This window comes from Sorex fumeus, unplaced genomic scaffold (genome assembly GCF_029834395.1).
Source record: "Sorex fumeus unplaced genomic scaffold, SorFum_2.1 ptg000006l, whole genome shotgun sequence".
Lineage (NCBI taxonomy): Eukaryota > Metazoa > Chordata > Mammalia > Eulipotyphla > Soricidae > Sorex > Sorex fumeus.
This window is the reverse complement of record NW_026606063.1, coordinates 41,572,177-41,599,333: the sequence shown is the minus strand read 5'-3', so window position 1 is coordinate 41,599,333 and position 27,157 is coordinate 41,572,177. Positions and strand designations below refer to the sequence as shown.

At 44.3% G+C, this 27,157-nt stretch overlaps 1 protein-coding gene across 1 annotated transcript in view; it reads right to left on the bottom strand.

Moving 5' to 3' along the window:
• AAK1 (AP2 associated kinase 1) overlaps window positions 1-27,157 on the bottom strand; it is a 155,080-nt gene that overhangs the window by 25,252 nt on the left and 102,671 nt on the right. Inside the window, exons 6-15 of the mRNA XM_056127817.1 lie at window positions 26,030-26,151; window positions 24,590-24,671; window positions 23,986-24,118; window positions 20,751-20,854; window positions 18,762-18,841; window positions 13,868-14,022; window positions 11,699-12,036; window positions 6,126-6,311; window positions 2,045-2,274; window positions 640-797 (exon numbers count right to left, since the gene is read on the bottom strand). Of these exons, the coding sequence (XP_055983792.1) occupies window positions 640-797; window positions 2,045-2,274; window positions 6,126-6,311; window positions 11,699-12,036; window positions 13,868-14,022; window positions 18,762-18,841; window positions 20,751-20,854; window positions 23,986-24,118; window positions 24,590-24,671; window positions 26,030-26,151 (1,588 nt within the window). The remainder of the gene's footprint in view (window positions 1-639; window positions 798-2,044; window positions 2,275-6,125; window positions 6,312-11,698; window positions 12,037-13,867; window positions 14,023-18,761; window positions 18,842-20,750; window positions 20,855-23,985; window positions 24,119-24,589; window positions 24,672-26,029; window positions 26,152-27,157) is intronic.

Genomic DNA, 27,157 nt, shown 5'->3' with positions numbered 1-27,157 from the left:
TTTTTTTTTTCCCCCTTTTTGGGTCATACCTGGCGATGCACAGGGGTTACTCTTGGCTCTGCACTCAGGAGTTACTCCTGGTGGTGCTCAGGGGACCATCTGGGATGCTGGGAATCAAACTCAGGTCAGCCACATGCAAGGCAAACGTCCTACCTGCTGTGCTATCTCTCCAGCCCCACTAGGTATTCTTTTGTAACTGTATCATATTACAGAATTTTTCCCAGGTTGCATGCGATAGTTTTCCAAAGTGTGTATTTATTTGTAAGAACATGTGTGTATGTGAGTGTATGTGCACGCGTGCACATGTATGTTTTCTGTCTTCCAAATTAGACTGTGTGAGGGCAGAAATGAAACCTTCCATTTACTTTTTCCCCCCTCCTCTGTCAGCCAACAAGTACTATAGAACTCTGATCACAGTGAAAACATTCAGCATCCTGGGGAAGGGAATGCAAATGGGCCAGCAGCTATGACTTTCTCAAATAATAAGGATGATGAAACATTTAATATGCAAAAAAAGCCTCTTGATTTGTACTCACAGCTCCAAATCAAGCCTTTGAGGGAAAGACTGAACCAGGTCTATATTTTCCCATGTACATCCCTCTCAAGTGGGAGAATCACAAAAAGACACCAATTACGCACCTTCCCCCAGCTTGGCAAAGTCCTTGTTCAGCAGTTCTTCAGCTGTTAGTTTGGAGAAATTATCGTCGTCGAATGGATTCCATGTAGAACCTTCTGATGGATTATAAACATTTTGCTGGGAGGTCCGAGGGGAGCCCGAAGGAGTGGTGGTTGCTGACCTAGGTAGATTCCCATCCCCACGAGATAAAAAAAAAAAACATAAAAGTTGAAAAGAGTCAACCTATTTTTGTTTCAAGAGCAAATTCTTTTCTGAGTCAAACCATGATTTTTCAGTGTTTTTCTAAAAGGGCTTTCCGTTGGTAAGGAATGCTTTCCAGATACCCTCTCCCCTGGGTGAAACAAAAGTCTCCCCTTTCTTCATGATTCACTTTTGTCTATCACGTTAATCTGCCTAAGTTCTTTAGTCTCCTCTGAAGAAAGTTTCAATTCAGGACTCCAAAGTGACCTGTGATTAGGCTTGTCCCTCCTGTGGTGACGACTGCAATAGCCATACTAACTGATGCCTAGTCAAATTGCCTCCCATCTGTCAGAATCTAGCACTCATAGAATTAAAGCCCACCACTAGTGGTCACCATCATATTTAATGAGAAACAAGGACACAATCTTTTATTTCTATGCATTATTACATAATATCTCCGAAATTCTCTCTTTGCATTTAGCTAGTGCTTTGAAGATTCTTCCAAACATTATCGTGCCTGATTCCAAGAAAGTTGAGGGTCTGAAAATGCATGTACTAAATCAATCCTTTCTGAATTCTACTTTATGACAGGCACTGGGTTTTCAGATGTTAAGATACAGTCTTCCATGGTCTTGAGAGAACTCAAAGCTAGATACACAATCAAATAACAATATTTCATCGTAACAAATACTTTTTTTTTAAGTTTTAGACAAAATTATATAACTGCCAGAGGAAGGGCCAAAGAAAATGTAACCTTTGGTATGCATCTTAGTGAAAAGTAAGATTTCTTAGACGGACAAGGACAGTGACTGCTCTGGGAGATGGAACAGACAAAAGCATTCATGAAGACTGAATACTGGTAAGTTTGCCAATGTGATCCAGTGGGTCTTGGTCAATTAACCAGTGAGTTTAGGTATTACCCCACAGGCAAAGGGAAGCCAAATGAAAGATTGTCAGATGGCCAGACTTGGTCAAACCAAGACTCAGAAAACATTCTAAAGGACACAGATTGGATAAGAGAATGGGAACAGTGAGACGTGAAGGAAATTATGCCTTTGAATCCATGTGGCCTATGTACAATAAGCAAATCCAGTGTCATCCTAAACAGAGATGCACACTACCACACACACACACACACAGACACAAACACACACACACACACAGAGCTAAAGATTCTATAGGAAAGGCACACAAATGTATGAAAGATAAAGGAGAAGCATCACATACTTGGATTTATTGAGACTGGCCTCAGCTGCAGCTGCCTGGAGCAGCTGGGTTGATTTGCTGGCAGGTACCCCAAAGACTGCACTGTGGGTTACATCACTGAGAATTCGTCTGTGACCAGCACGCTGGGTCTTGGGGGATGATGGGGGCGTGAGAGATCCAGATTTCTGCCCCTGGACAGCAGGGGGTGGAGTTGTTTGAACCTTTGGTTGTTGTCGTACTGGGGCTTGAATCTGCTGGGAAGAGAGATGAAAAGGCCCCCCCACGAAGGGGTGGGGGAAACATAAACAGGCAAGCATAACCAAAATGTCACATGAGAGCTAAAATGGGATTCTAATGATAGAGTCGATACGAGGTGGAAAGAAGAAACCTGGCTCTGACTCTCACAGCTGAAACTCTGGGACTGACACCAACATGGCATTTTGTTGATACTCTATGTATATTTCAACCTACACCAGAATGATAAACGAGGGTAACCACGAGCAACTCAACCCAGAACCTCTGACTGCAGAAGCTAACTCCTATCTCTAAAGACCTAGAGTGTTTCCTGATGGACCGTTGTTGCTTACGAGTTTGTAGCAGCACTCATTCAGAATGCCCCCTAAAAGCTTTATTCAAGCTTCCACTATGACAGGCAGAAGCCAATGAAAATGCACTTCCAGCTAAAACACATTTGAGCTGAACGGTTTCTGCTGAGAGGTCCCTGACTCATTAACAGACACTAGGCCACTTGTTTGCAGTAAGTTAGAATTCTGGCATGATAAATGGCAAAGCATTTTTTTTTTTCGTTAAGACTCTTTCGTGTGGCAATCCTGGAGAAAACGTATAACACTGGGGTAGTAGAATCAATTTAATTCATTCCTTGGTTTGGAAACAGTGCTGAAGAGTTCAGTAAGGAATATTAACCAGAGTAAAATCACTTTAAGTCCTTGATGATAGACTGATCTAATAACACAAAGATGAGATGTAGGCCATTTTCCAAAGGCAGAACCAGTTGTTAGAAAAACAAAGAGGCGAGAGCATCCTCGAAGCCATATGATTAGCTTTGACACATGAGTCAAGGACTACAAAATGCTGTACCAAGAAAATAAGCACAAATAATATTAAGGCCACTGATCTTTTCCCCTTGATTCTGTCAAATGAGAGATATCCTGATTGAAGACTCTCACCCGTCTTAGGTGTTTAACTATCTGCTCGCTCCAGGCCTTCATTGGTTATAGTTGTCTTCCATGCTGCAGCTCAGTCCTCACGTTCTTTTTTATTTCTTTAAAGTTTTTTCTTTTTTCAAATTTTTTATTATAAAGTCATGATTTACAAAATGACTGAGAGTTGCGTTTTAGGCATACAATATTCCAACATCAATCCCTCCACTGGTGTCAACTTTCCTCCACCAGTGTTCCCAGACTCTCTCCCCATCCCAAGCCCCACTCCCATTCTGTGTCAAGAAACAGCCTGGAAGAGTTCACAAACCAGAGGATCCGGCTGCCTGCCTCAGGAGGCCAATGGCTGGTGATTTTCTGACCTTATACTAACTCTGACTTTGATTTTTATTGAGATGGGCTACGTGCATATACAGCCACTCACCAGCACCTTTTATTTGGAAGAATCGAAACCAGTGGTTTTCAGCCTTTTTAGCCCCACAGATGGGAATCAGTCCACAGAGACACGCTCAGGGCTTTGACTCCTGGTTCTGCTCTCAGGGCTCACTTCTGGTGGTGCTTGGGGGATCACAGGGATCAAACCATGGGGGTCGAGCCCGGGTTCAATACACGCAAGGCAAGTGCCCTATTAGCTGTACTATCACATCAGCCCCTTTCTTAGGCTCTTTTTCTTCATTTTTGGTTCTTGGGCCATACCCTGTGATGCTCAGGGGTTACTCCTGGCTCTGCACTCAGGAGTTATTCAGGGGATATCTGGGATGCTGCGGATGGAACCTGGGTCAGCCATGTGCAAGGCCAGGGCCACACATGGTGCACTATAGCTCCAGCCTCCTCTTACGCTAATTTTTAATACAGCGAAAATCTCAATGATACAAGCCATTTTCCCACTGCAAACAACTGATTAAGATGTTGAAGGGTGTCCTTTACTTTCACTCTCTGGCTTTACCATGCAAGTCTTGGTACAGGTCACTGGGTCACTGGAGAAGGGGGCTATCTGGCTCCCGAATGAAGTGTGTCCACCCCTGTTCACTCTGTGCCCCCACCGACTGTCCCTGAGCAGAAGGGCTCTCAGTAGTTTTCCATCCAAGGAACATAGAGAAAGTTCCTAACTCCTTCCAGAGAGAGTGGACACTTTTCCTTTACCCACTATTTTGCAGAGCCTGGGATTGCATGCATGGTGTCACAAGACAAGTGGAGACGTAAGCCCAGCGACAGCAGAGGGGAAGCTCCAGTAGTCACTGGCAGGTAGTCACTCTGTCACCCTGGAAGGGCTTTTGCCATTTTTGTCCTTGTACACAGATTAAGATTTGTATGTTCTTAGTCCCCTCTGCAGCTAGCAACCCATATGTCCTGGGTCATCACTGTTTAGCCTGGGCCTCAGAATCTGACACCACCAACCAAATGACCGCTATATCACCCAGTATTTTTAAAAAACCCCTTTTCCACGAAGAAGAGGAACACTATCTTTGCTTAAAAACACAGAGTAGCTGTCTACCACACACCTGAAGACTGAGCTGTTCCAGAACTGAGGGTGCAAAGATGCCTTAACCGAGTCTTAAAGACAATCTATTTACATCACTGCTCCCTTTGGAAGGGATGTGGGTTCATCTTGGTTAAAGAGAGTGACAAAACGCTATTAGAAATCAACCCACAGAAAGGCAGTGGCTTACTTTTCCTTCCTTCATCTACGCATTGGATATCCCTAGGGATAACAGAGTATCTGACCCTCTATCACCTCAGTATTAAAATGCCTTTTCTATCACCACGCTGAAAAAGCCTGAAAAAACTCGAACTAAAGAATCAAGAGTGATTATCAGGTCAAAGGTACAATGTGCCTGGGGGCTAGAGTAATAGAAAAGAGGGATGGACGTTTGCCTTGCACACAGCTGACCTGAGTTTGATCCCCAGCATTCCACATGGTCCCCTACACACCACTCAGGAGTAATTCCTGAGAGCAGAGGCATGAGTAACCCCTGAGCATTGCTGGGTGTGACCCAAAAAGCTAAAAAAAAGGGAAGGAAGGAAGGAAGAAAGTGTGCCTGAAGATACTGACATTGACTGGCCAACTGGGAGAGGAGATGGAGGTGGGACGCTATCCACAGCCACCAGACTGAAGTGGAACCACCCATTTTCTACACTAACAAGATGGCTCAAACAGACCAGGACTCTCTGGTGCCAGGGGAATTAGGCTACACAAATAGTCCCAGGCAAGCAGGTCCGTGAGGGCTACTGTGTGGCAGATCTCAAAGAGGTGGTAGCAGTGCCATCCGGGACAAAGAAACAACATTGCCAAGACTCGAGGTAAACATGGGAGAGACTGCAGAGGGAAGGCGCTTACCCTACACATTGTCAACCCCAATTCAATCTCTGACACCATCAGGAGTGACCTCTGAGCTCAGATCTCTGAGGAAAGCCTTCAATGGCCAAACTGCCCCTGCAAGGGCAAGGAATGAGCTCTGCCCTGCCTTGGCTCTTTGACCATGCAACCCTGGCACCAGCCCGACTGAGACAAGAACTCTTTTGTCACTGCCATTTTAGAGTCACAGGTAAGTGACAGATTATCAATAGCCTAGAACCATCTTTGTTTTTTTTGTTTTTTTTGTTTTTTTGTTTTTTAATTGTAACAAACTGGGCTATACCCAAGTGATGCTCAGGGGTTACTCATGGCCATGAGTCCTAGAATGAGCATTAGAAAAAAAAAAGTCTGCCTTCAGTTGGAATCTCTGATGCTGTTCTTGGACAGCTCAAGAAAAGGTGATGCTCAGGAGTTACTCATGAGATACTGGACGCACGGCTGTGGGGAACCGCCTCCTGCCCTCCACCATGACCCGCACCAGCCGCTCAGCATCCCCTCCTGCCCCTTTCTGAGTCCTCGCAGGTGTGTTTCTCCAGCCTTTCTGTTCCCAGCCCTGCCTCATTCTTACCGCTGGCTCCTGGCCTGGGGTGGGCTGGGGGGCTGCAGGGGGCTGTGCCGTGGCCGCTGAGGGCTGTGGCTGCTGCTGTTGCTGTTGCTGCTGCTGCTGGTAGAAGTTCTGCATCAGCTGCTGCTGAGACCCTCCTTGGGACACCACAGGGAACTGAGCAATCGCTGGTTGCTGGGCTGCCTGAAACTGTGCAGGAGAAGGTCAGCAAAGGCCCGTTTCAGAGCCCTGTTTCACAATGGCGGTGGGGAGGGGGGCCTGTGTCAGCAGATGCTGAGCGTGATGCTGCCGCCAGAGGTCAAGGCAGGGTCCCCCCACACAGCCAGGTTTGCCCCACCGTGCCAACCCCCACCCCCCCCCCACTTCCTGCAGACGAGGCTGCCGCACCACAGGGCCTCTGGCTGGCAGGCACCGGCTACCTCCACCTGCTGGAGCTGATCAATACTGTAAATGTAAACTTAGCTATATAACTTTTAGAGAAATATCGGCTAAGAGAAGCAAAAAAAAAAAAAAAAAAAAAAAGGATCTCCTGATCACAGAACCACTCCCTCTCATAAAGGGATTTGGAAGTAATCAAGATAAAATGGCCCCAACATGACCAGAATAAAGCAATGAAGAGAAGACACTGAGAATAACCAAAACGGTAGCCCAGCAAGAAGTCATCGGAAGTCCTTCTGCAAATTATTTCTCAGAGGTACTGCCCCTATTAAACTCCTCCATCCTATTTGTTTTTAATACTTTATTTAAACATCCTGATTTACAAAGTTGTTCAAAATACAGCTGTTTCAAGAATTCAATGTTCCAACACCAATCCCACCAAGTGTGACCTTCCCTCCACCATTGTCCCAATTTCCCACCTATCCCCAAGCTTGCCCCTAGGCAGGCACAAGATTGTTTAGTTTTTACTGCTTGTTACAACACACACTAAAAAATTACTCTTGGGGCTGGAGAGATAGCACAGCGGTTAGGGTGTTTGCCTTGCACGCGGCCGACCTGCGTTCAATTCCCAGTATCCCATATGGTCCCCTGAGCAACACCAGGAGTAACTCCTGAGTGCAATGCCAGGAGTAACTCCTGTACATAACCAGGTGTGACCCAAAAAGCAAAAAAAAAAAAAAAAAAAATTACTCTTATATTAATAATTCCCTTTGTTGGGAGGGTTGCTGCTTAGATGTATGGGATGGCATGTGCATGCTGGCTCTCTGAGGTTACATAGTTGCTGGCTCGCTGAGGTTACACAGGTGCTGGCTCTCTGAGGTTGCACACGCATGCTCATCCTATTTGTTTATAACTTAAAAAACAATTGGGGGTGGGGTGAGTTTTCCAAGCAGTACTCAAGGAGGCTGGGGCCATTTCTGGAGATGCTCAGCCTCTTACAGTCCCATTCTTGGGCCCATAGATGTGGTGCTGCTTGGCCAAGCAGTTCTGGGGACCTAGGGACCGTGTGATGCCAATGATCAAACTTGGGTCACTATATGCCAGGCATATGCTTCAGTTCTTTGAGCTACCTCCCTGGCCCCTAACAGCCCATATCTTTAAACACTCAACATATTCAGGATTTCACACTTACTGATATTTTATCTTATATTGCTAATTGTTTATTTATATTATCTTAGAAAGTTTCTAAGGACAGAAGCACTTCTTGTATGTCTCTCTACTACCCACTGCTAGGGATTATATGCTAGATAGGCACATAAAGCTCAAACAAGGGCCTGCTGAAGAACAAAAGTCAAGGACTTGTCTCTGGACATCCTAATAGTGCTACTTAGTTGGAGTGTTAACTGAGATGATAGATTGTCCACAGGAGCAATGTTAGAGTATTAGCAAAGAATTACATGTCAAAATATAGTGCCTATTTATAAGAACAAAATGCTCAAAACAACCAAATGTCTAACAAGAAGGGACAGACTGAATGAATAAAATATGCAATACCTCCTTAAAAGGGAACACTTTTGAGTTGGACCAGGAATAAGGGATGCCTCAACAACTGGGAGAGAAGCAATAGAAATTTTGCAGATTTCACTTGGAAACTACAATTTTTCACATCTTCACAAAGCAAAACCAAATCAAGATTTTAAAATAAAAAGCACACATGCAACGCAAAGCAAATAATCTTGTGCATCAAGAAGGCAGCCAAATTCCCCATAAAATGAAGTGCTGTGCCTTCCAAGGACAAAAAGAGCAAAGAACTCTTAAAAGTGTTTTTACTAATCACTGTCACTGTCCTTCCTTTGTTCATCAATTTGCTCAGTAACACCTCTATTTTGAAACTTGTTGTTACTGTGTTTGGCATATTGAATACTTCAAAGGTAGCTTGCCAGGCTTTGCATTGTTACTGTTATCCCATTCCTCTAAGTCAAAGTAAGTACCTAGGTTAATTGTTGCTAATCAAGATTTCCAGATGAGGGAAAAAGATCCCCACAAAACCCAGAAGTTAAACAAAAACTCCTTAAAACCAACCTGAATTAGAAATATAAATTTGAATTTACAATAGTTTAATAGTCTATTAACAAAACAAAATACTGTTTTGTTCCTAACTGCTCTCTTAAGAAACATTAAAAAAAATAATTAGCACCTAAGGATAGTAGAAATAAGGGCCAGGAGGATCGCTCCCCAGCTTAGAAGTCGGTCTCATATGCTAAGGGCAAAGGCATCTAGGATAGAGAAGGGACCACTAAGTAAATGATGGTTGGAGGACTTGCTTGGGATGGGAGATGCGTACTGAAAGTAGACTATGGACCAAACATGACAGCCACTTAGTAACTGTATTGCAAACCATAACACCCAAAGGGAGAGAGAGAAAGAGGGAATGTGCCTGCCACAGAGGCAGGGGATGGGTAAGGGTGGGGGTGGTAGAAGGGATACTGGGAACATTGGTGGTAGAAAATGGGCACTGGTGGAGGGATGGATAAATCTATCACTGTATGACTGAAACATAATCACGGAAGTTTGTAAGTCTATAACTATCTCCCAGTGATTCATTAAAAATAATAATAGATTTTAAAAAATCAATAGCAAGTATTTCTAGCACCAAGACTGTAGTCTCTACATGTCACTTCCACTAAAAGAAAACAGAGCTCCATGAAGAACTGGCTGATTCCAAGGGAAAGCAGAGTCTGGAATGGCATGCTACCCTAACAAGAGAAAATCATGAAAGACAGCTGACATTACAAAGGACCCTGGAACCAAAAGGAGAGACTTCTACCGGCCAGAGTTGGGAAAACTAGAGCATCAAAATAGAAAATTCTGGGGAAGGGAACGCAGTTCAAAGGGCTGGAGTGCATGCTTGTATGAGGGAGAAACTCCCACACTGCTGGAAGAAACTCCCAAGCACAGAGATAGGAGCGGCCTGAGTACTCCTGCGTTTGGCACTAAAACCTAACCAAAAGACACCAAAACAAGCAACTGAAAAAAAAAAAGAAGAAGAAGAAGAGACATCTCTCCTGCCCCCTCAATGTCTAGAAATATGTCAGATTAAAAATCTATGGTTCAAAATAAAATTAAAACAAAATAAAACCTCCATTACCAGGAACAGTTATTCTATTTCTGGTAAACCTTTTTGTCTGTGTGCATAGCGGGGTACAAACAATGCTTCCAAGTAATAAAAAAGTTGATGAAAAAAGTTCTTCATAAAGGAGGGTGCTAGAATATTTTACCATCCCTAATAAATAAAGGGATTTTAAAAAAGTTCAGGAAGAATGTGCTAAGCTGATGGGAAAATTAAATTAACAAAGTAAGTTGGAAAGTCAACCTCACGGATAGACTTTTTTCAGTGCTGGGGATCAAAGCCAGGGCCTCACATACGGAAGGCAAGTGCTTGACCACTGAGTCACCTCCCTGACTCAGAGACTAATAGGAAGAAAAGACAACCAGGCATTTCCTGAGGAGAGGCACCAAGGGGAGGGATGGGGGGAGGGACTATTAATGGACTCAGATACCAGTTTCCAAAGGAAATGGAAAAGCATATAAAAGTGCACCACAGGGAGGCCATTAGCCAACCCTAGAACATCGAAAATTCTGTAGGACAAATGACCCAGTTTCTTAAAAAAGAAAAGCAATAAAGACAAAGAGAGAGGGAGAGGTTCACTTCCAGATAAAAGGAAAGTTAAAAGATCAATAATTATCAAATGAGTATGTTTGCGGTCCAACCAAGTATAAAAGATTGATGAATGAATGAAAATATAAGAAAAATTGTAGCACTGTCCTCCCGTTGTTCATCAATTTGCTCGAGCGGGCAGCAGTAACGTCTCCATTGTGAGACTTGTTACTGTTTTTGGCATATCGAATATGCCACGGGGAGCTTCCCAGGCTCTGCCATGCGGGTGGGATATTCTTGGTAGCCTGCCGGGCTCTCCAAGAGGGACGGAGGAATCAACCCGGGTTGGCCGCGTGCAAGGCAAATGCCCTACCTGCTGTGCTATCCCCCCATGCCATAAGAAAAATTACTAGGGAAAAAAAAACAAAAACCCAACCCAAACCAGCAAATAGAACACAATACAACATGTGGACCATGTCTGGACCCTAACTCAAACAAGTCAACTTTAAATTATGAGAGAACAGAGTTAAACACTACTGAATATTTGATAACGAATCATTATTTTAGTAAGGTAAGGGCGTCATACTGATGTTAGGGAAAAATAGAAGAAAACAGCTTAAAAAAAATAGTTCCAAAGCTCCAAGAAGAGTGCTGCAGAATGTTCTGGACATTATATTCTATCCATGACAAGCAATACAAAACAAATTGTCTAGTGTTGCCTTTTCAGCAGGTTTGAGTGGTGGTGGGTTTGGTGTTGAAATATTGAATGTAACCGAAGTAGAGAGAGTGCATGGGGAAAATTGTCTGCCACACAGGCAGGGGAAGGATTGGAATGAGGTGTGTGTTTGGGGGGGGCGGGAGATACTGGGGATTTTGGTGGTGGAAAAAGTACACTGGTGAAGGGATGGGTGTTTGATGATTCTAAAAACGAAGCTCAAACATTAAAGCTTTGTAACTGTATTTCACAGTGAATCAATAAAAAGGGGAGGGGGGATAATTTTAAAAAGATAGACAAATAGGGGCTGGAGCCATAGCACAGCGGGTAGGGCGTTTGCCTTGCACGTGGCCAACCCGGGTTCGATTCCCAGCATCCCATATGGTCCCCTGAGCATCGCCAGGAGTGATTCCTGAGTGCAGAGCCAGGATTAACCCCTGCGCATCGCCAGGAGTGACCAAAAAGTCAAAAATAAACAAACAAACAAATAAAAACAAATAGTTCCTTCCCTGAGATTCCTCAGTCTGGTCAGAGTCCCCATGGTTGGGCCGGGCAGATGGCTCAACAGGTTAGGGTACACGGCTGGGGTGAGGAACACCAAGAACATACAAATACAATCCCTGAGTGGACCAGTGACACCCCCCCCCCCCCCCCCCCGCCATACTGGTGGGTATACGCCTCTTCCCCAGCAAAAAATATCAAACATAAAGATTTCCCAGGACTCCGTCCTGTGATAACGGTGGGCAGCGTGGCGGGGTTGGCTCTGCGCTGCCAGGGCTTCCCCAGGGAGACGTGGCACGGTGCAGGCCCTGCCTCACCACCCACCTGCTGGGCCTGGGCCTGCGGCGGCGGCTGCTGGTAGAACGTGCCGGCCGGCTGTTGGGCCGGCTGCGGCTGAGGCGGCTGCTGCTGCTGGGGCTGCGATTGCGGCTGTGGCTGTGGCTGCTGCTGCTGCTGCTGTTGCTGCTGCTGCTGCTTGAGGAAAAGTTGCTGCTGGTGCTGGGGAGTGGCCTGGGCCTGCGTGGGCAGACCCTGTGCTTGCGAGGAGGCTGGCGGCTGTGGAACGGGCTGGGCTTGTGGCTGCTTGGGCTGCGGCTGGCTGGCTGGGGGCTGTGTTTTCGATGGAGGGACACTGGGTAGAAGGCCAGGCTGAGTGCTGGATCCTGCGGAGAGAACACGTGTCCTGTACAGAAGGGCTCGAGGCTTTTCCAGATGAAGATGTTCCTCGTTTGCCAGAGCAATACAAAGGGGGCAAAGACATGGCTCTGTAACCCTAAGATCCATGAATTCCTGTCTTAGTACCTAGAAACAGCTTTCTTCTTCTTCTTTTTTTTTGGGGGGGGGGGAGGGGGTTGTCACACCCAGCGATGTTCAGGGGTTACTTGTGGCTCTGCACTCAGGAATTATTCCTGGCAGTGCTGGGGGACCATATGGGATGCCAGGGATCGAACCTGGGTCGGCCGTGTGCTAGGCAAACACCCTACCCGCTGTACTCTGGCTCCGGCCCCACAGCTTTCTTGTTGTTGATTTGTTTTTGTTTATATATTTCTTTTCAAAAAAGGTTTCAGAACTGGGGGGAGAGCTCAAAGGGTCGAGGAGTACCAGGTCTTGCATGCAGTCGGGGCTAAGACTGATGTTTGGCATTGCATGGACCCAGAGCACTGGTAGGCAGCAGCTTGGTGACCCCCAGGACTGCATTGCCAGGGTAAGGCACTGAACAATCATGCCTGCAGAGTCAGATGGAGTATTGGAGAATGGCCTCAAGGGTCCTCACTGAGCATTACCTGAGAGGCCCCTTTATCATTAAAAAAAAAAAAGTGTTTTAATATTTGCCTCTTTCAGAAAATCCTGATTCACCAATTAAAGTAGTCCAATACTAACCACCCAATTTAAGTCAAATCACTTTAAGTCAGCATCATGAGTGTTTGCATATAATGGGCGTCTGATGGCACCATACACCATCCCTGCACTCTGAAGCATATTGCAGGACAAAGGCATTCTTTAATGGTTTATATGCAAGTCATAGAACTCCAGTCTGGAAGTCATTAGCCACCAAATTTAGTCAGAAACAGCATTTTGGTAGTGGATGGTTGAGTTTACCTAATAGTTAATTTTGGTTTCTCTCTGTCTCTGTTTCTCTTTCTCTTTCTGTCTTTCTGTCTCTGTCTCTGTCTCTCTGTCTCTCTCTCTGTCCCCCCCTCTTTGGGGCCACACCCAGTGATGCTCAGGGGTTACTCCTGACTCTGGACTCAGGAATTACTCCTGGTGGTGCTTGGGGACCATATGGGATGTCAGGGATCGAACCCACATTGGCCATACACAAGGCAAGAGATAATGCCATTATACTATATCTACAGCCCAACTACTCAACAATTTTGACCTACACACTTTAAGAAGCTAAACACAGTCCTCTCATTTAGAAACAGATATCCAGATAAAGTGATGATGAATCCTTTTAGGCGGGGATTATGAAAGAAACAAGTCCTGGGCCTGGAAGATTGCCTACATGACAGGGCACATGCCTAGCACATCCCTGGTAACCACATGGCCCCCAAGCACCACTGGGTACAGCCCTGCTGGCCGCTGAGCACCAACAGGCTAAGCATTACTGGTGATGGTCCCTATCCAAAAGGAAAAGAAAGAAACAATTTCTGTGCCAAAAGGGGTGAGTCCCGATTCTTTTAAGATAAGGTTAAGTATACAACATATTAAGAGGTTAATATGAAATGCATGGGCCAAGTCGCCAAATCAGGTCAAGATTAAGAAAAAATGAAAACACAGGCCTCAGTGGTCTTGGCCAACCCCAGAACTCACAGAGAGGTACCCACTTTCATCAGCCACAAGAGGCAGCTCCCCTCCAGGACCTCAGGGAAAGCCATTATCTGCTGAGCCGCTGGATTCTATCCCTGAAGCAAAAGCAGGATCTGCAGGTCTTGGAAATGACCCAGGATGACAAAGAGATAAAACAAGTCCCAAACCAACCCAGTGACTGACCTGCAGCCTGCGGTGGGGGCTGAACCGTGGCCCTCTTTCGGGGTGTCAGGGCAGGCTGTATGGGAAGGATTCCTGGGTTTGGCTGAGTCTGCCCGGCCTTAGGCCTCTGACGGGGTGCAATGGAAGTCTCTGTGGTGGGAATGGGATCTGTCAACCTACAAAAGGAGAAGAAACAGAAAAGACTCATGTTAAAAGATGGAAAACAGGATAAAGGCTGACTGAATGGGTCAACTTTCTCCCTCCATGCCCTTGCAAACTTTCCAGATTCACTTATCTGAAAATTTAATCAGATAATATTCTGCAGGATATTATTTATCAATAGATGTTACGAATAAAGGCTCCATGGACACATGCATTTAATATATATATATATATATATTGCAGATTTCCCTATAAATTGGATGGGATTGTTAAGGCATGCCCTACAATCCCATCCAATTTATAGGGAAATTTGCATGATTTCATCTTTTACAGCATGGTATTCCATCGTGTATACATAGCATAGCTTCTTTCAGCTGTCATTGAACATGAAGCAAAACTCTACCTTAGTAAGTCATTGTCATTTTGAACTTTCTAACATCCATAGCCAGACTGAATAGAAATTAATAACAGAGAGGATCAGTGTGCAGTCTGTTTGCTCTACATAAGCAAGCAGCCTCTGCCGATGGCACTAAAGCCAGGTGTAACTTCACTCATTTATAGCAGTTCAGGCCATGTGCTACTTTGCATATCAGATTGGAGTATCCTTTGAAAATGTACTTTGGGGAGTGTAGCTGAGGTCATGACCAGAAGATTCTAGTGTCATGAATATGTCCATAGCATGTCTGGCACAGACACCATGGAATGTCAAACAGGAAGCGGGGCAATGGCTGCAACCAAGGTATGTCCACTGTGGACTCTGAGGTTTTCCACAGGTACCCTAAGAAGAATGCTCTGGGCCTGGGTAAAGGGCTTGTAATTTAAAAGCTGCCATGTTCGGGGAGGGCTACAACCTGGGGAAGGGAGATGGGCTGGGAAATGAGAAAGATGTTAGTAAAGCGGAGAAAACTGTAAAAGTCAGGGATGAGGAGAGCAACAGACTTCTTTAGAAAATCAACCTACACAAACATGATCCAATAGTCCTGAAAGCAGCATTTTATTTGATTTTTTAAATTTTATTTAATTTGGGAATTTGGGGCCACACCTGGCAGGACTCAGGATTTACTCCTGGCTCTGCACTCAGGAATCATTCCTGGTAATTCTGGGAGATTATATGGGATGCTGGGAATTGAACCTGGGTCGGCTACATGTAAGGCCAAGTACCTTACCCTCTGTACTATTTCTCTGGGGCCCAAAGTAGCATTTTAGAAGCAAGAGGACTTGGGGCTCAACTGGACATTGGGCTCTAGCTCCCCGTGAATAAACTAGTTATTCCACATTGCCTCTAAAGTCTTGTGTCCCCTGTGCGCATATTAAAGAAAACAAGATCTACTTCAGAAAACAAATATAAATGTCAAAGGCACTGATGACTGACTGAAGCACCACTATGTAGACTACAGAATGCTTGGAATGGTTGTTTGCATGCACCTCAATTAGCCATAAGAAAATTTTGAGCTCAAAGACAGGAGAGCTGGTTCTCACTTGTCCTATATATATGATCTTGGACAAATCACTTTGTGTGCAGAGAAGATAAGGGAGTGTACACTCAAATCCTGGTTCTAACTAACTTGGTCAGCTAACTTAGAAAAACTTACTTGGATTCTAAGTCTTGCTTTTCTCCTATGTGAAATGCAAATAATAGCTTCTTTGGCTTGAGTTAAGGGAAAAAATGATCTTAAGTATGTAACATTCCTAGCATGGTATCTGATACATATGATACCTCAATTCATAGAAATTCCCTTAAAAATAAAGGGGACCAGGGATCAGAGTGATAGTATAGCAGGTAGGACGTTTACCTTGCACACAGTTGACCAAGGTTCAATCCCCAGCATCCTATATGGTCCCCCAAGAACTGCCAAGAATAATTCTTGAGTTCAGAGCCAGGAGTAACCCCTAAGCATCACTGACCGTGGCCCAAAAAAAGCCAAAATTAAAAACCCAAAAACAAAGAGGACCAGAGCAATAGTACAAAGGTTAAGGCACTTGCCTTGTATGAGACACCTCCAGTTTCAATCCGACACCACAGATGGAGTGATCCCTGAACTACACTGCCAGGAGTATGCCCTAAGCACTCCAGATTTGGCCTCAAAACAAAGTGAACAAGCCAGCAAAGAATTATGGGCTGGAGACTTGGCTCAAGTGGTACAGCATAAGCCTTGCAGGGGAGAAGCTCTGGGTCCAATTTTGTCACTATACGGTCAAACACAGCTGGCCTGAGCATGACCCTGCTGGAGAGGCCCCAGGACCCTGAGAACTACTAGGAACAGCCCTCCAAAATAAACAAATAAAATAAAACTAAAAAATAAGGATACAATTGAAGAAAAAATCTACATCTTAGGATCATGAAACAAATGTGATGATGCAAATAAAACAGTTTTACCGACAGGACAAACTGGATCCAACATGCTGAAAGGTCAGTATGTTCTAACAGCAATATTGAAGTCCATGCAAACTAGGAGTATGAGCACTCAAGTTTATAACAATTTCACGTTCACTGACATACCTGATGTTCACATTTGCCTTTGAATATTATTTACTCCATACAACATAACAGAGTATAGCTCAAATGTCATCTTTTATTTTTTTGTTTTAATTTTAAAATGTATATGCCTTATGGGAATAGGGATAGGAGTTCTTGCTTAGTCACTGTTCAGACTATGTCTTGGTCCAATTCAAGATGGTTATAAACTTCGGCACAGCAGGTAGGGTACTTGCCTTGCATGCAGCTGGCCCACAATCTCCAGAATCTAGTATTGTTCCTTCAGTCCCACCCTGAGTAATTCCTGAGTCCAGAGCCAGGAATAACCCTGATCATCACCAGATATTGCCCAAAATTAAGAAATTTTAAAAATAAATAAATAAATAAACAACAACAACAACAACAAAAACAAAATCCCAAACAAGATGGTCATAAACCCATAAGCTAATTAAAACATTCCCCAGAGGTGAACAAAGGAAAAAGAAGCACTAAGTCAACCTACTACAAAGGAAGATGGATCCCGTTTAAGTTTGTTAAAAGCCAACACCAACACACACACACACACACACACACACACACACACACACACACACACACACACACACACACCACACACGTAGTGCTTAGGGTTTAGGCTTACTCTTGGCCTGTGCTCAAGGATCACTTCTGGTGGGACTCGGGGGTGTTGGGGAACAAACCCAGGATGGTTTTACTTGCTGCACTATCACTCTAGCCCCTAAAACCAAAGTCTTATTACTTTAAAGATTGCATCTGGAATAACTCTATACACACAAAACTTATTCATATAGCACAGTGGTAGGGCATTTGCCTTGTGCACAGCCAGCCCGGCAGAGCCGGGCTCTATTCCTCCACCCCTCTCGGAGAGCCCGGCAAGCTACCGAGAGTATCTCGCCTCCACGGCAAAGCCTGGCAAGCTACCCATGACGTATTCAATATGCCAAACACAGTAACAATAAGTCTCAAAATGGAGACATTACTGGGCCCGCTCAAGCAAATCTATAAACAACGGGAAGACAGTAACAGTGACAGTAAAAAAATAAATATAGAAGTTATTTTACTGTTGTGTTAAAATTCACACATTCTCATTTAGGATACTATGCTATATGCTGCTATCTTTTCCTTGCCGTGGAAGTGTGGTAGAAAGGGGGTATCAGTATCTCTTGAACTACCTTCAGAATCTGCCAGCTGGAAGGCTTGGCAGGCATGAGAAAGTGCCACAGAGACCTTCGACGACAGAGTGAGAAAGATCAAGCACCCAGCCCTGTGCCCCCAAAGTCCTACTGGCCATGCTCCCCAGTGGCTCCCAGTGCTCACACCACAGCTACAGGGAGATTAAGGGATGCAGTTTCCTTTCCTTAAGGGTCCCCTTTCACCCAGAAAGGGACTATTTCTCTCTCTCTCTCTCTCTCTCTCTCTCTCTCTCTCTCTCTCTCTCTCTCTCTCTCTCCCCCCCCCCCCGCCCCCAGCATTGTTCTCTGGCTACTCCTCTCTGTGCTGAGGAGCAACCCCTGAAGACAGTTGGGAATTCAGACTGCCGGGGTCAGCCACATGCAAGGAAGATGTCTTACTCCTTGCCATCTCTCCTGCCCGTTGGAGTTTCTAGGTCACTCCACCCAACCTTCTCTTCCCTTTGCCGAGGGTCAGATTTATTCACCCCTATGGCTTCCCAACTCTCCCTGGCTGCTCTTTATTTTTTTTCCCTCACAGAGAAGTTTTCTCAACACAACGCTAACTTCTCTCATTCTCTCTTGGCATCTGCTTCCTGAGGAGCCCAGGTCTTCGTGGAAGACCCTTGGAAGCATCACAGTCTGTCTGGCTGAGATCAACTGCAGAAGGCTGTTTATTGCTTCGTGAACTTGACCTGCTTTTTTCTACAGTGGGCTAGAGTTATGGAAAGCAAGAAGAAAAGTGAGGTGGAGGCTTGGGTGGTGAGGGAGGCTAAACGAAAGCCAAGCCACATGTTTGGGCCAATTGAAAGTTCTGCCGTAGCTTCCTCTCTGAATGTCCCTGCACCTGCTCCCAAGCAAAGGAAGCAGCTGTGGAATTCTTGACTCTCTTTCAAATGTAGATCACTGCATTTCGTCCCAGTCCTCCTTCCACTCCCAAAGAACCGCTCCTGCCTAGGGAGACAGAGCTTGCTTTCCTTTCCTGTGCAGCCTCTGGTCACGGCTGTTTCGGAATCAAGAAACACAAGTCATTCTCGCTTGTTACTCAGGCGACCAGGACAGGATGCATGCTCACTCTGGCACTTCTTACCTGGCCTTTGGCTGGGTCTTTTTTGCAGCTGCTTCACTGGCTTTCACAGGTTCAGGAAGCTTTGCAGGAATGGGCGAGTTCTAGAGGATTGAAAGAAAGTTGCTTTGTTTAAAAAAAAAAAAAAAGGACATTACAAATCTCATTTACAAAGACTAATTAGCATGAATGCTTTGATGGAAATAGACACTGGGGCTTTGGGAGTAGTTTCCAGGCCCAGAGATATGTTAACCAAAGCATGTCACAGTGGACTCAACCCCTTCGGTAGGGGAAGTACTAAGAGTGGGAACCGAAGAGCCTGCAACAGCACGTTCTCTCATCCTCTCAGTCCCTGCCCTGTAACCAGTGACAGTTTTTCTGCTCAATCCTGGCGTCCTTCCTTCCTTAGGACCTGTGGCGGAGATGTTGGGAAAGAAAGGAGAAGAGACATCTGCAATCTGTGTCACTATTCCAGCTCTCGGCTAGATCTTAGAGAAGATCTAGAGCTGATGAGTATGCCCAGCCAGTTATGTTTAATCTTCAAGTGAAAAACGGGGAGAAATCCACAGCCACAGTGTGCCTGGTTGCTGGGTCAGCACCTCAGCAGGTGAGATGTGATGCAGCCCACAAGCCAAGCAGCACTCCTCCACATTAGTTTCCCCGCACCCGCCATCCACCTGACACCGCGGCTTGGGGGGCAATTGCTGTCCATCACCAGACCACCGAGAGCAAGACATCAAGTGACGCTGAGAGTAGGGATATTTGCTTCTAGCAACTGGTTACCTCTCTGAATGCTTCCAACTAAAATTCACAGTACTGAACTCTCTGACTGGGAAAGTGGAGCAGCCAAAGAAAATACAGCAATATGTTAGGTTATCATCCAAAAGTTGTGTTTCTGAATCTGGGAAGCCTGATAAATGAAATACTACAAATAAAATTGACTTTCAGAAGGGATCTCCCATTTCCTTCATGCTTCCAGGTTGGGGGTGGGGGGATGCGGTTCGGCTGGAAAATTCCTCCTAGCTCCTCTCACACCCTTTAAGCATTCTTTTCCTTGGATGGGATAAAGGGTAGCCATTCTAACGGATAAGACTGGGAGAAACAAGTGAGCTGGCTTGGTCCATCGTCATGCCCCTTTCTTTGGGGTGGAGCTTCTCTCTCAAGGATCAGACAAACAGTGCCCAGACAGGCAGGTCTAACAGTAAGGGAGCCTAATTACTCAAGCTCTGTTCTCTCATCAATGTGATCAGCAACAAAGGCAATATTCTGAGCTCCATCAGAATACTTCCCGCTGCTGATTCCAAATGTGGGAGTGGAAGGGGTGTGTTATTTATCAGGACTTCAGGTCCCAACGGTGGCATCCAAAGTTCAACGCTGGACAAACCTAGTTAGAAAATTCCAATTCAGAACATAGTATTTATTACAAAAACACAAGAGAGCTGGGTCATACCACGACAGGCTATAAAAACACGCCGGCTATTAAAAGAGTATTTCTATTATGTTCTGAAAATTGTGCATGTAGAGTTTAGCGAAAAGTGTAGAAACATTCCGATGCTCTAACATGTGTTAGTGGGAGATTAAAGAGAAGGAGTGTGAGTTACTGATGGACAACAGAAGAAGCAAAATCAAGAATGCTCTGCTGCATTGAAGGGGAAACAGGACACGGGACCTAATCCTGGGTCTTACTCCAGGAAAGTATCTAGGTTCATCTAAGCATGCGGGTCAGTGAACTGCCAACGAGGTAATTAAGTTGGAGAATCTCCACTCAAAAGTGTCCAACTCAGTCTTTCCAACATGTTTCCCACAGTGTTTAAGAATTAAATGCAACAGGGAAATGGGATTCTCATTTCAGCAACTGCTTCAGCATTGGCCTTGCTCGAGTGCCCCAACCCAGAGAAAGGACAGCCTATGAGACAAACACCCTTAAACATTTTAAAGCTGGTTAACATCCTTAAAAATTCTAAATGATAAATAGAGTAGGTTTACTTCCCCTAACAAGCCCCTTTCACGTACCTGTACATTGGGAACTGGGCATTCTTTCTTGAGTAGTTTAAATGAGAAGTAGGAGACCTGGTAAATATCTGGCCTTTTGTCAGGGTCTGGTTCCAACATATATCCTAAAACAAATGTGTGAACTGATTTAATAATGCCCTAACAGTTATTACATTAGATAGGAAGCATAATTTCTCTGTGATCGAATTTCTTATTTTTACATTTTTAGTGATTTAATTTCCCATAAAAGTTAGTACAATTTGCCATGTACACTCAATTCTTTGAGCTCTCTGGCCTCCAAACAACAAAGTTTTAAAAACTGTAACAAAGATAGTTGAATCATACATACTGTGCAAGCCCTCTATACCACGTTCATAGTCTAGTACTTAGAAGTTACAGGGTCGTCTTCTGGCTTCCTTAGTTTACATTGTCACTGTCACTGTCCTCCCATTGTTCATCGATTTGCTCGAGTGGGCCCAGTAATATCTCCATTTTTTTGAGACTTGTTACTGTGTTTGGCATATTGAATATGTAGCGGGTAGCTTGCCAGGCTTTGCCGCGCAGGTGAGATACTCTTGGTAGCTTGTCAGGCTCTCCGAGAGGGGTGGAGGAATCAAACCCAGCTCGGTCGGGCTGGCTGCGTGCAAGGCAAACGCCCTACCGCTGTGCTATCGCTCCAGCCCAATTTACACTATCTTGCCAAATAAAAGATTATTCTTTCTTTCGTGGAAGTGGGTGTGGTTTGAGGGCACCACAGGTGGTGACAAGGGGCGACTCCTCCATCAGTGCTCTGCAGTTACACCCAGAAGAGTTTGTGGGACCTCTCAGTACTGGGGGTCAAATCCAGGGATCCCACATGCACCAGGGGTGCCCCTGTCCTTTGAGCTACCTCCCTGGCTCCAAAAGGTTATTCTTAACCATTAAAAACAAAACTCAAACTTTAAGAATTTATTCTTTTGCTGTTTTTCAATAAAACAATGATAATGTAACAAATACATCTCTGGCTTTACCACAAATTAAGGATCATTTCACATTTCTATTTAAAACTTCTGCCTATTCTGAAGCTGGGGGAAAAAATCTTGCAGAAGACACACAAACACACATAGGTACATAATAAAACAGCAAAGCAAGGCAATTTACTACTTAAGGAATCAAATTAATAGTTTGCACACGAAATGTGGAAAAGATCAATGAGGTTGCAGCTTTGTGAAGACCTTGAGAACGCAGAATTCTCTTGAAGTCAGGGAAAAAAAAATAGTGCAGCCGAGAAAACAACAATTCAGGAGAGAAACAGCTTAAGCAAGATGGGACTTGGAGAAAGGCAAGAGAATGCCTTGCCGCCCAGAAACAGGGCAGAGTACCGGCTTCCTTGTTGTTAGAGAATTGGGAAATAAGGCGGGTTGGGTGGACAGAACCAGAATAGAAAGGCTCTGAAATGCCGTGCCAAGAATCTGGGTCCTGAGGGTGACTCAGAATCTGGCCCAGGAAGGTGGCTGAGCAGGGACAAGGACAGGGTGATATTTTATAATCTTAATCTTGGGGCAAAGAGGTGCTGAATACATTGAAGAGAGAGCGGGAAAGTAGGTGGCCAATGCAATCATATGGGCTTGAGTTGATAGTCTGCAGGTACTATGGTGACAGAGAAAGGAAACAGAAGAAAAGGCAAAGAAAAAAAAATGAATGCTCCTTAGTGCATGAATGACTCCTCTCTTGCCAGCCACATCCAAAGTCATTAAATGTCACTAATCCTGGGCTTGAATGGTGATGTCACTGACAGAAAATGAAAAGCAGAGAGGGGAGTCTTGTATTGGGAGTAAAAGAGATGGGAAGGGCAAAGACAATATATTTTTAGACTTGCAGTTTAGAATGACAGTTTCAGACTCTGCAATCTGAAATAGACGTCTGTGTTAGATCCATAGGTTGTTTTTCCTAAAATGAATTTGTTGAACTCATGTTAAAAGAAGAAATCATTTATAACAACAACATCAACAAAAATCCTACCATTTTAGCCCTAAATTAAGCCACTTTTTGCCACATTGCTTTTTAATCTCATTTCTATAACTGCAATTCTAGGACAGATAACTCCAAAAACAATTCAATAATTACTACATGCCATACTTCATTCTTTTAAATACTTTCCTCCCCCTTTTAAACACAAACATGAGGAGCCATAGTGATAGCACAGTGGGTAGGGCAACTGCCTTGCACGCAGTCAACCCAGGTTCAGTGCCCAGTACCTCATACAGTCCCCCAAGCCCCACCAGAAATGATTCCTGAGCACTGCCGGGTATGGCAAAAAAAAAAAAAAAAAAAAACCAGTATGTATATATGGAGTTGATTGATGAAACTGGCAATTATGTTAGCCTGCGTATGGTACCCATCAATTTTCCGTCTCAGTGTCTGCTTTCCGATACTAGAGGAAGAATACTGAGAATTAAATGAGGTACAAGTAACACCTCAACAAATGTCAGATATTCTACACCACATCTGCTCTTTCTATTTTCTTCCCTGCTCCCCACTGAGAACCAAACTGGGTTGTTTTGGATTTATAATCCATAATGATTAAAACTTGGGTGTTCAATGTCTTGGGCAATACAAAAAGATGATAGAAGTCTGTTTCTTTAGAGTCTTAGTAAAAGGGTTTGTGCAGCGATGACTTAGTCTACCATCTGGGTAATGAACATCAGTACATTTGTTTGCTACAATGATACAAAAGAATAAGGACCCTTCAAAAAATACTTAAAACAAAAGCACTGAGTTTAAATGCTTGTTATCAAATCCAGTGATTAACCTAAATGAGAGGAAAAACCTATTTCCAGAGTTATACAGTCTTAATTATGTATTCATTCCAGCCAACGCACTGCAATCATTTTAATTTAAGTTGCTTCCAGTTTTTGCAGAGATGAATTTCTTATCACTTGATATGAGTCAGCTGGACTCCTTCGGTAGCACAGCTTTCAGAAAGACTTCAAGAGAAAAGAACTGCACTGTAGTGCTCAAAAGACAGCCAAGATTTTGGCTTGACTGGCTGACTCAGGTGTGAAACAGTTTCTTGTTCCAGCAAAAAGACCCTTCCCCTAACTAGACACAGTTCACTATCTTCAAATGACCAACCATTATCAACTGATTTCTTTATCTTTACATTCAACCTATTCACTCCTAGGATCTGATTCCTTTGTTTGCCAGTTCATACACAAATATTAGAAATGGGAAAATTTGAAAAAAAAAAAACAGACTAGAAACTTGAAATACTTACTAATCAGGCAGTGCATATCTTGGGAATATCGAGAGTTATCAGGAATCGTGAAGTTTCCGTCACAAATTGCCACCTGACTCTCTCCAAATGGCAAAGTGAAGTAGCACAATTTATACAACAAGCATCCAAGAGCCTGAAAAAAAAAAGTAGAACACTACTTGTAGTTTATCTGCTCTAACTATAAAGGGGTCTGAGATTCTGGCATCATTCCACACTCTTAGGAGATATAAAAAACCAAACAAGTACTATCAACCTATTAGAAATTTGAACTTGGAACCAAGAGCACAATTTAGTTGTTGATTTACATTGTCTCTACATCCATACCAAACTGTGCTCCAATAAAGAACAAGTATTTCAGCTGCTTTACAAATGAGTAACATGTGAAAATCACCTAAACAATGGGCAGTCACTGGAATAATTTTCACAGAGCTTGACAGTAATTTTCTTTGACATGCTTCAAGCAGTGGTTGGTCAAGAATAACCCTGAGGGATAAGTGGATAATGACATGGTACAGTGGCCACTTGTGTTTGCACTGGATTAAACTGGGGGTTTCTCGTTAAGGAGGTTGGTATCTGAGATGCGGATAGGTTAGTTGACACCTACCCAAATGTCTGCCTTCGTAGTGATGACTTTGCCACTGTACAGGTTGACCATTTCTGGTGAGCGATAGGACAGCGTTGTGTATCTACAATCAAGAGATTCATTTTACATTAAATATATGTCAATGCTATAATTATAAACGAGGGGCAGCAGAACTATTTTTCTTTAAGAACTAAGAGAATCTAGTTGCTTGCAAGTAATCTGCAGGAAGAGAGTATGAAATATTAGTGCAAGTCAAGAGCAAAACTGTCCTTGGCGCCACACACACCTGGGGTACACCAGCATTCTCCTGACAAAAAGGCATTAATGTGCACAAGAAAGTGATTCTCTAAGTACCTCACGCCTGGGCACTATGGCACTACATCAATTCTACAATCAACTTTCTTGTTTGAGCCCTCAAACCACAAAAATTTTCTCTTTGTTAAGTGATATTATACTTTGCTAATTTTTCCTTTTTAAAAACCAGTAATTCATTTCCACATGACTCAACAGAGATGGAATCCTGGACTGGACACTCTAGAATACATTGGGAGATGAATGGGATCTTTGCTGTTAGAATAGGGCCCACACAAGAGTCCTGTGCTTAACAACGGTGACAGAAAAGAACGTGGTATAAATAAGGGCAGTTTCAGACAGGAGTAGCTGGCTGTCACCAAGCATGTGACTTGTGTGGCCTGTGCCTCCTGAGCCCAGAGATCTGTGGCTCAGGCATCCATCAGGGCGGTGCATTGGCAGGAAGTCTGCCCGCACCAGGCTTGGCTGCCTGGGGTGAGGCGCCAGAGAGAAGCATTGGGATAGAAGGGCACCCACCAGGCTTCTGATTTATTGGTCGCAATACTGAATGCTGCTGTCGGTGAAAAATTCCACACTCTGGACAACGGGAGAAAATTACTGGAGTCAAAAATTTAAAGAAAAGAATTTAAAGAAGCTTTTTTTTTTCCTTTTCTTGGAAGTCAGCGGTTCAATTTCCAGAGAGATTTCAATGGCCCTACTCACCATTAATTCCACTAGACTGCAGGTGAGCTCCTTATGAGTAAGAAGGAATACACAGCAATTTAGGGTTCAGTAAAAAGCATGTCCGTCTGAGTAATAATAATGTCACAGTGGCTGTGAGCCTATTTAAAGACACCACAGACCCGGCACAGAGTTGCAGCACTCAGCTTTTAAGGTTCCATGAAATAAATCAAAGTATCTATGTACAATCAATCTTGCACATTTCCAGGGTACTCTAAGATTCTTTCATTTTACTTTGCTGATCAGTGATTCTGAGTGTCCCTTCCTATGCTCCACTTAACACCAAACAGCCCACTTCTAACAGGATGGTCTGAGGTGAGGATAACTGTCCAACTGTCTCTCTCCCCAGCCTGCCCTTCTTGTCCACAGTGGACAGTGACACTGCAGGTCTGCTAATGAACAGAGTCCAAGAAAGGAGGCAAAGCTTACTTCTTAATCTCATCTTCCACTGCATTCACTCCTTCAGCCTGAGGATTCTGGAACTTGTTGGTGGCACTTCCAAAGTCACACAGGACATAGTGGCCTCGGTCATGGAGGAGGATATTTTCAACCTGGAAAACGTCATTTTGAAGTCAGGCACAGGAAAATCTGATTTGCAGTCCCATAAATAAAACATTTTTGAATCTCATTAATGTGCACAGGAAAGTGATTCTCTAAGTACCTCACCAGGTCATTCCGATGGAAGAGAAAGAGGTGCCCTGGAAAAGGGTAATGTAAGTGGAGTGCACAAAACAAAACAAAACAAAAAGAACTCCACAAAGGCAAAGCAAGATTCACATGTTCCTACATTCCTAGCCATATCTCTCACCTCTGCAAAACAAAACAAAAATAGATCTGATCCTTTCAGGCTTCTGCTGTTTTGCCACATGCTCTTCTTTCAGTTCAGGTCATGCCCTCTGACCTCCAAGTCTCCGGTCAAAATTCGATTTAATTTTCAAACTCCAGTTCAGATCTTTTGAAGTACTCTTCAGGTCTCAGTCAGAGGCATGCCACCCCTTTCCTGTGTTCCCTGAGCACCTTAGTTTTCTATGATGCCAGTTACTTCACTCGCCTCTCCAAAGTGCATGTACTGATTCTTTTACTACACAAAATTAGGATTTTCAGAATTAATAAACATTTATTATATTTTAGTTACTTCTCAAAGGGCCATGGGCTGGAGCGATAGCCTTGCACGCAGCCAATATGGCCGACCCAAGTTCGATTCCTCTGCCCCTCTCGGAGAGCCCGGCAAGCTACCGAGAGGATCTCGCCCGCACGGCAGAGCCTGACAAGCTCCCTGTGACGTATTCGATATGCCAGACACAGTAACAACAAAGTCTCCAATGGAGACGTTACTGGGCCCACTCGAGCAAATCAATGAACAACGGGAGGGCCTTACTTTACTTTACTCAAAGGGCTGAAGCAATAGCATGGCGAGTAGGGCGTTTGCCTTGCACGCGGCCGACGCAAGCTACCGAGAGTATCCCACCCACACGAAAAAGCCTGGCACGCTCCCCGTGGCATATTTGATATGCAAAAAACAGTAACAACAAGTCTCACAATGGAGATGTTACTGGT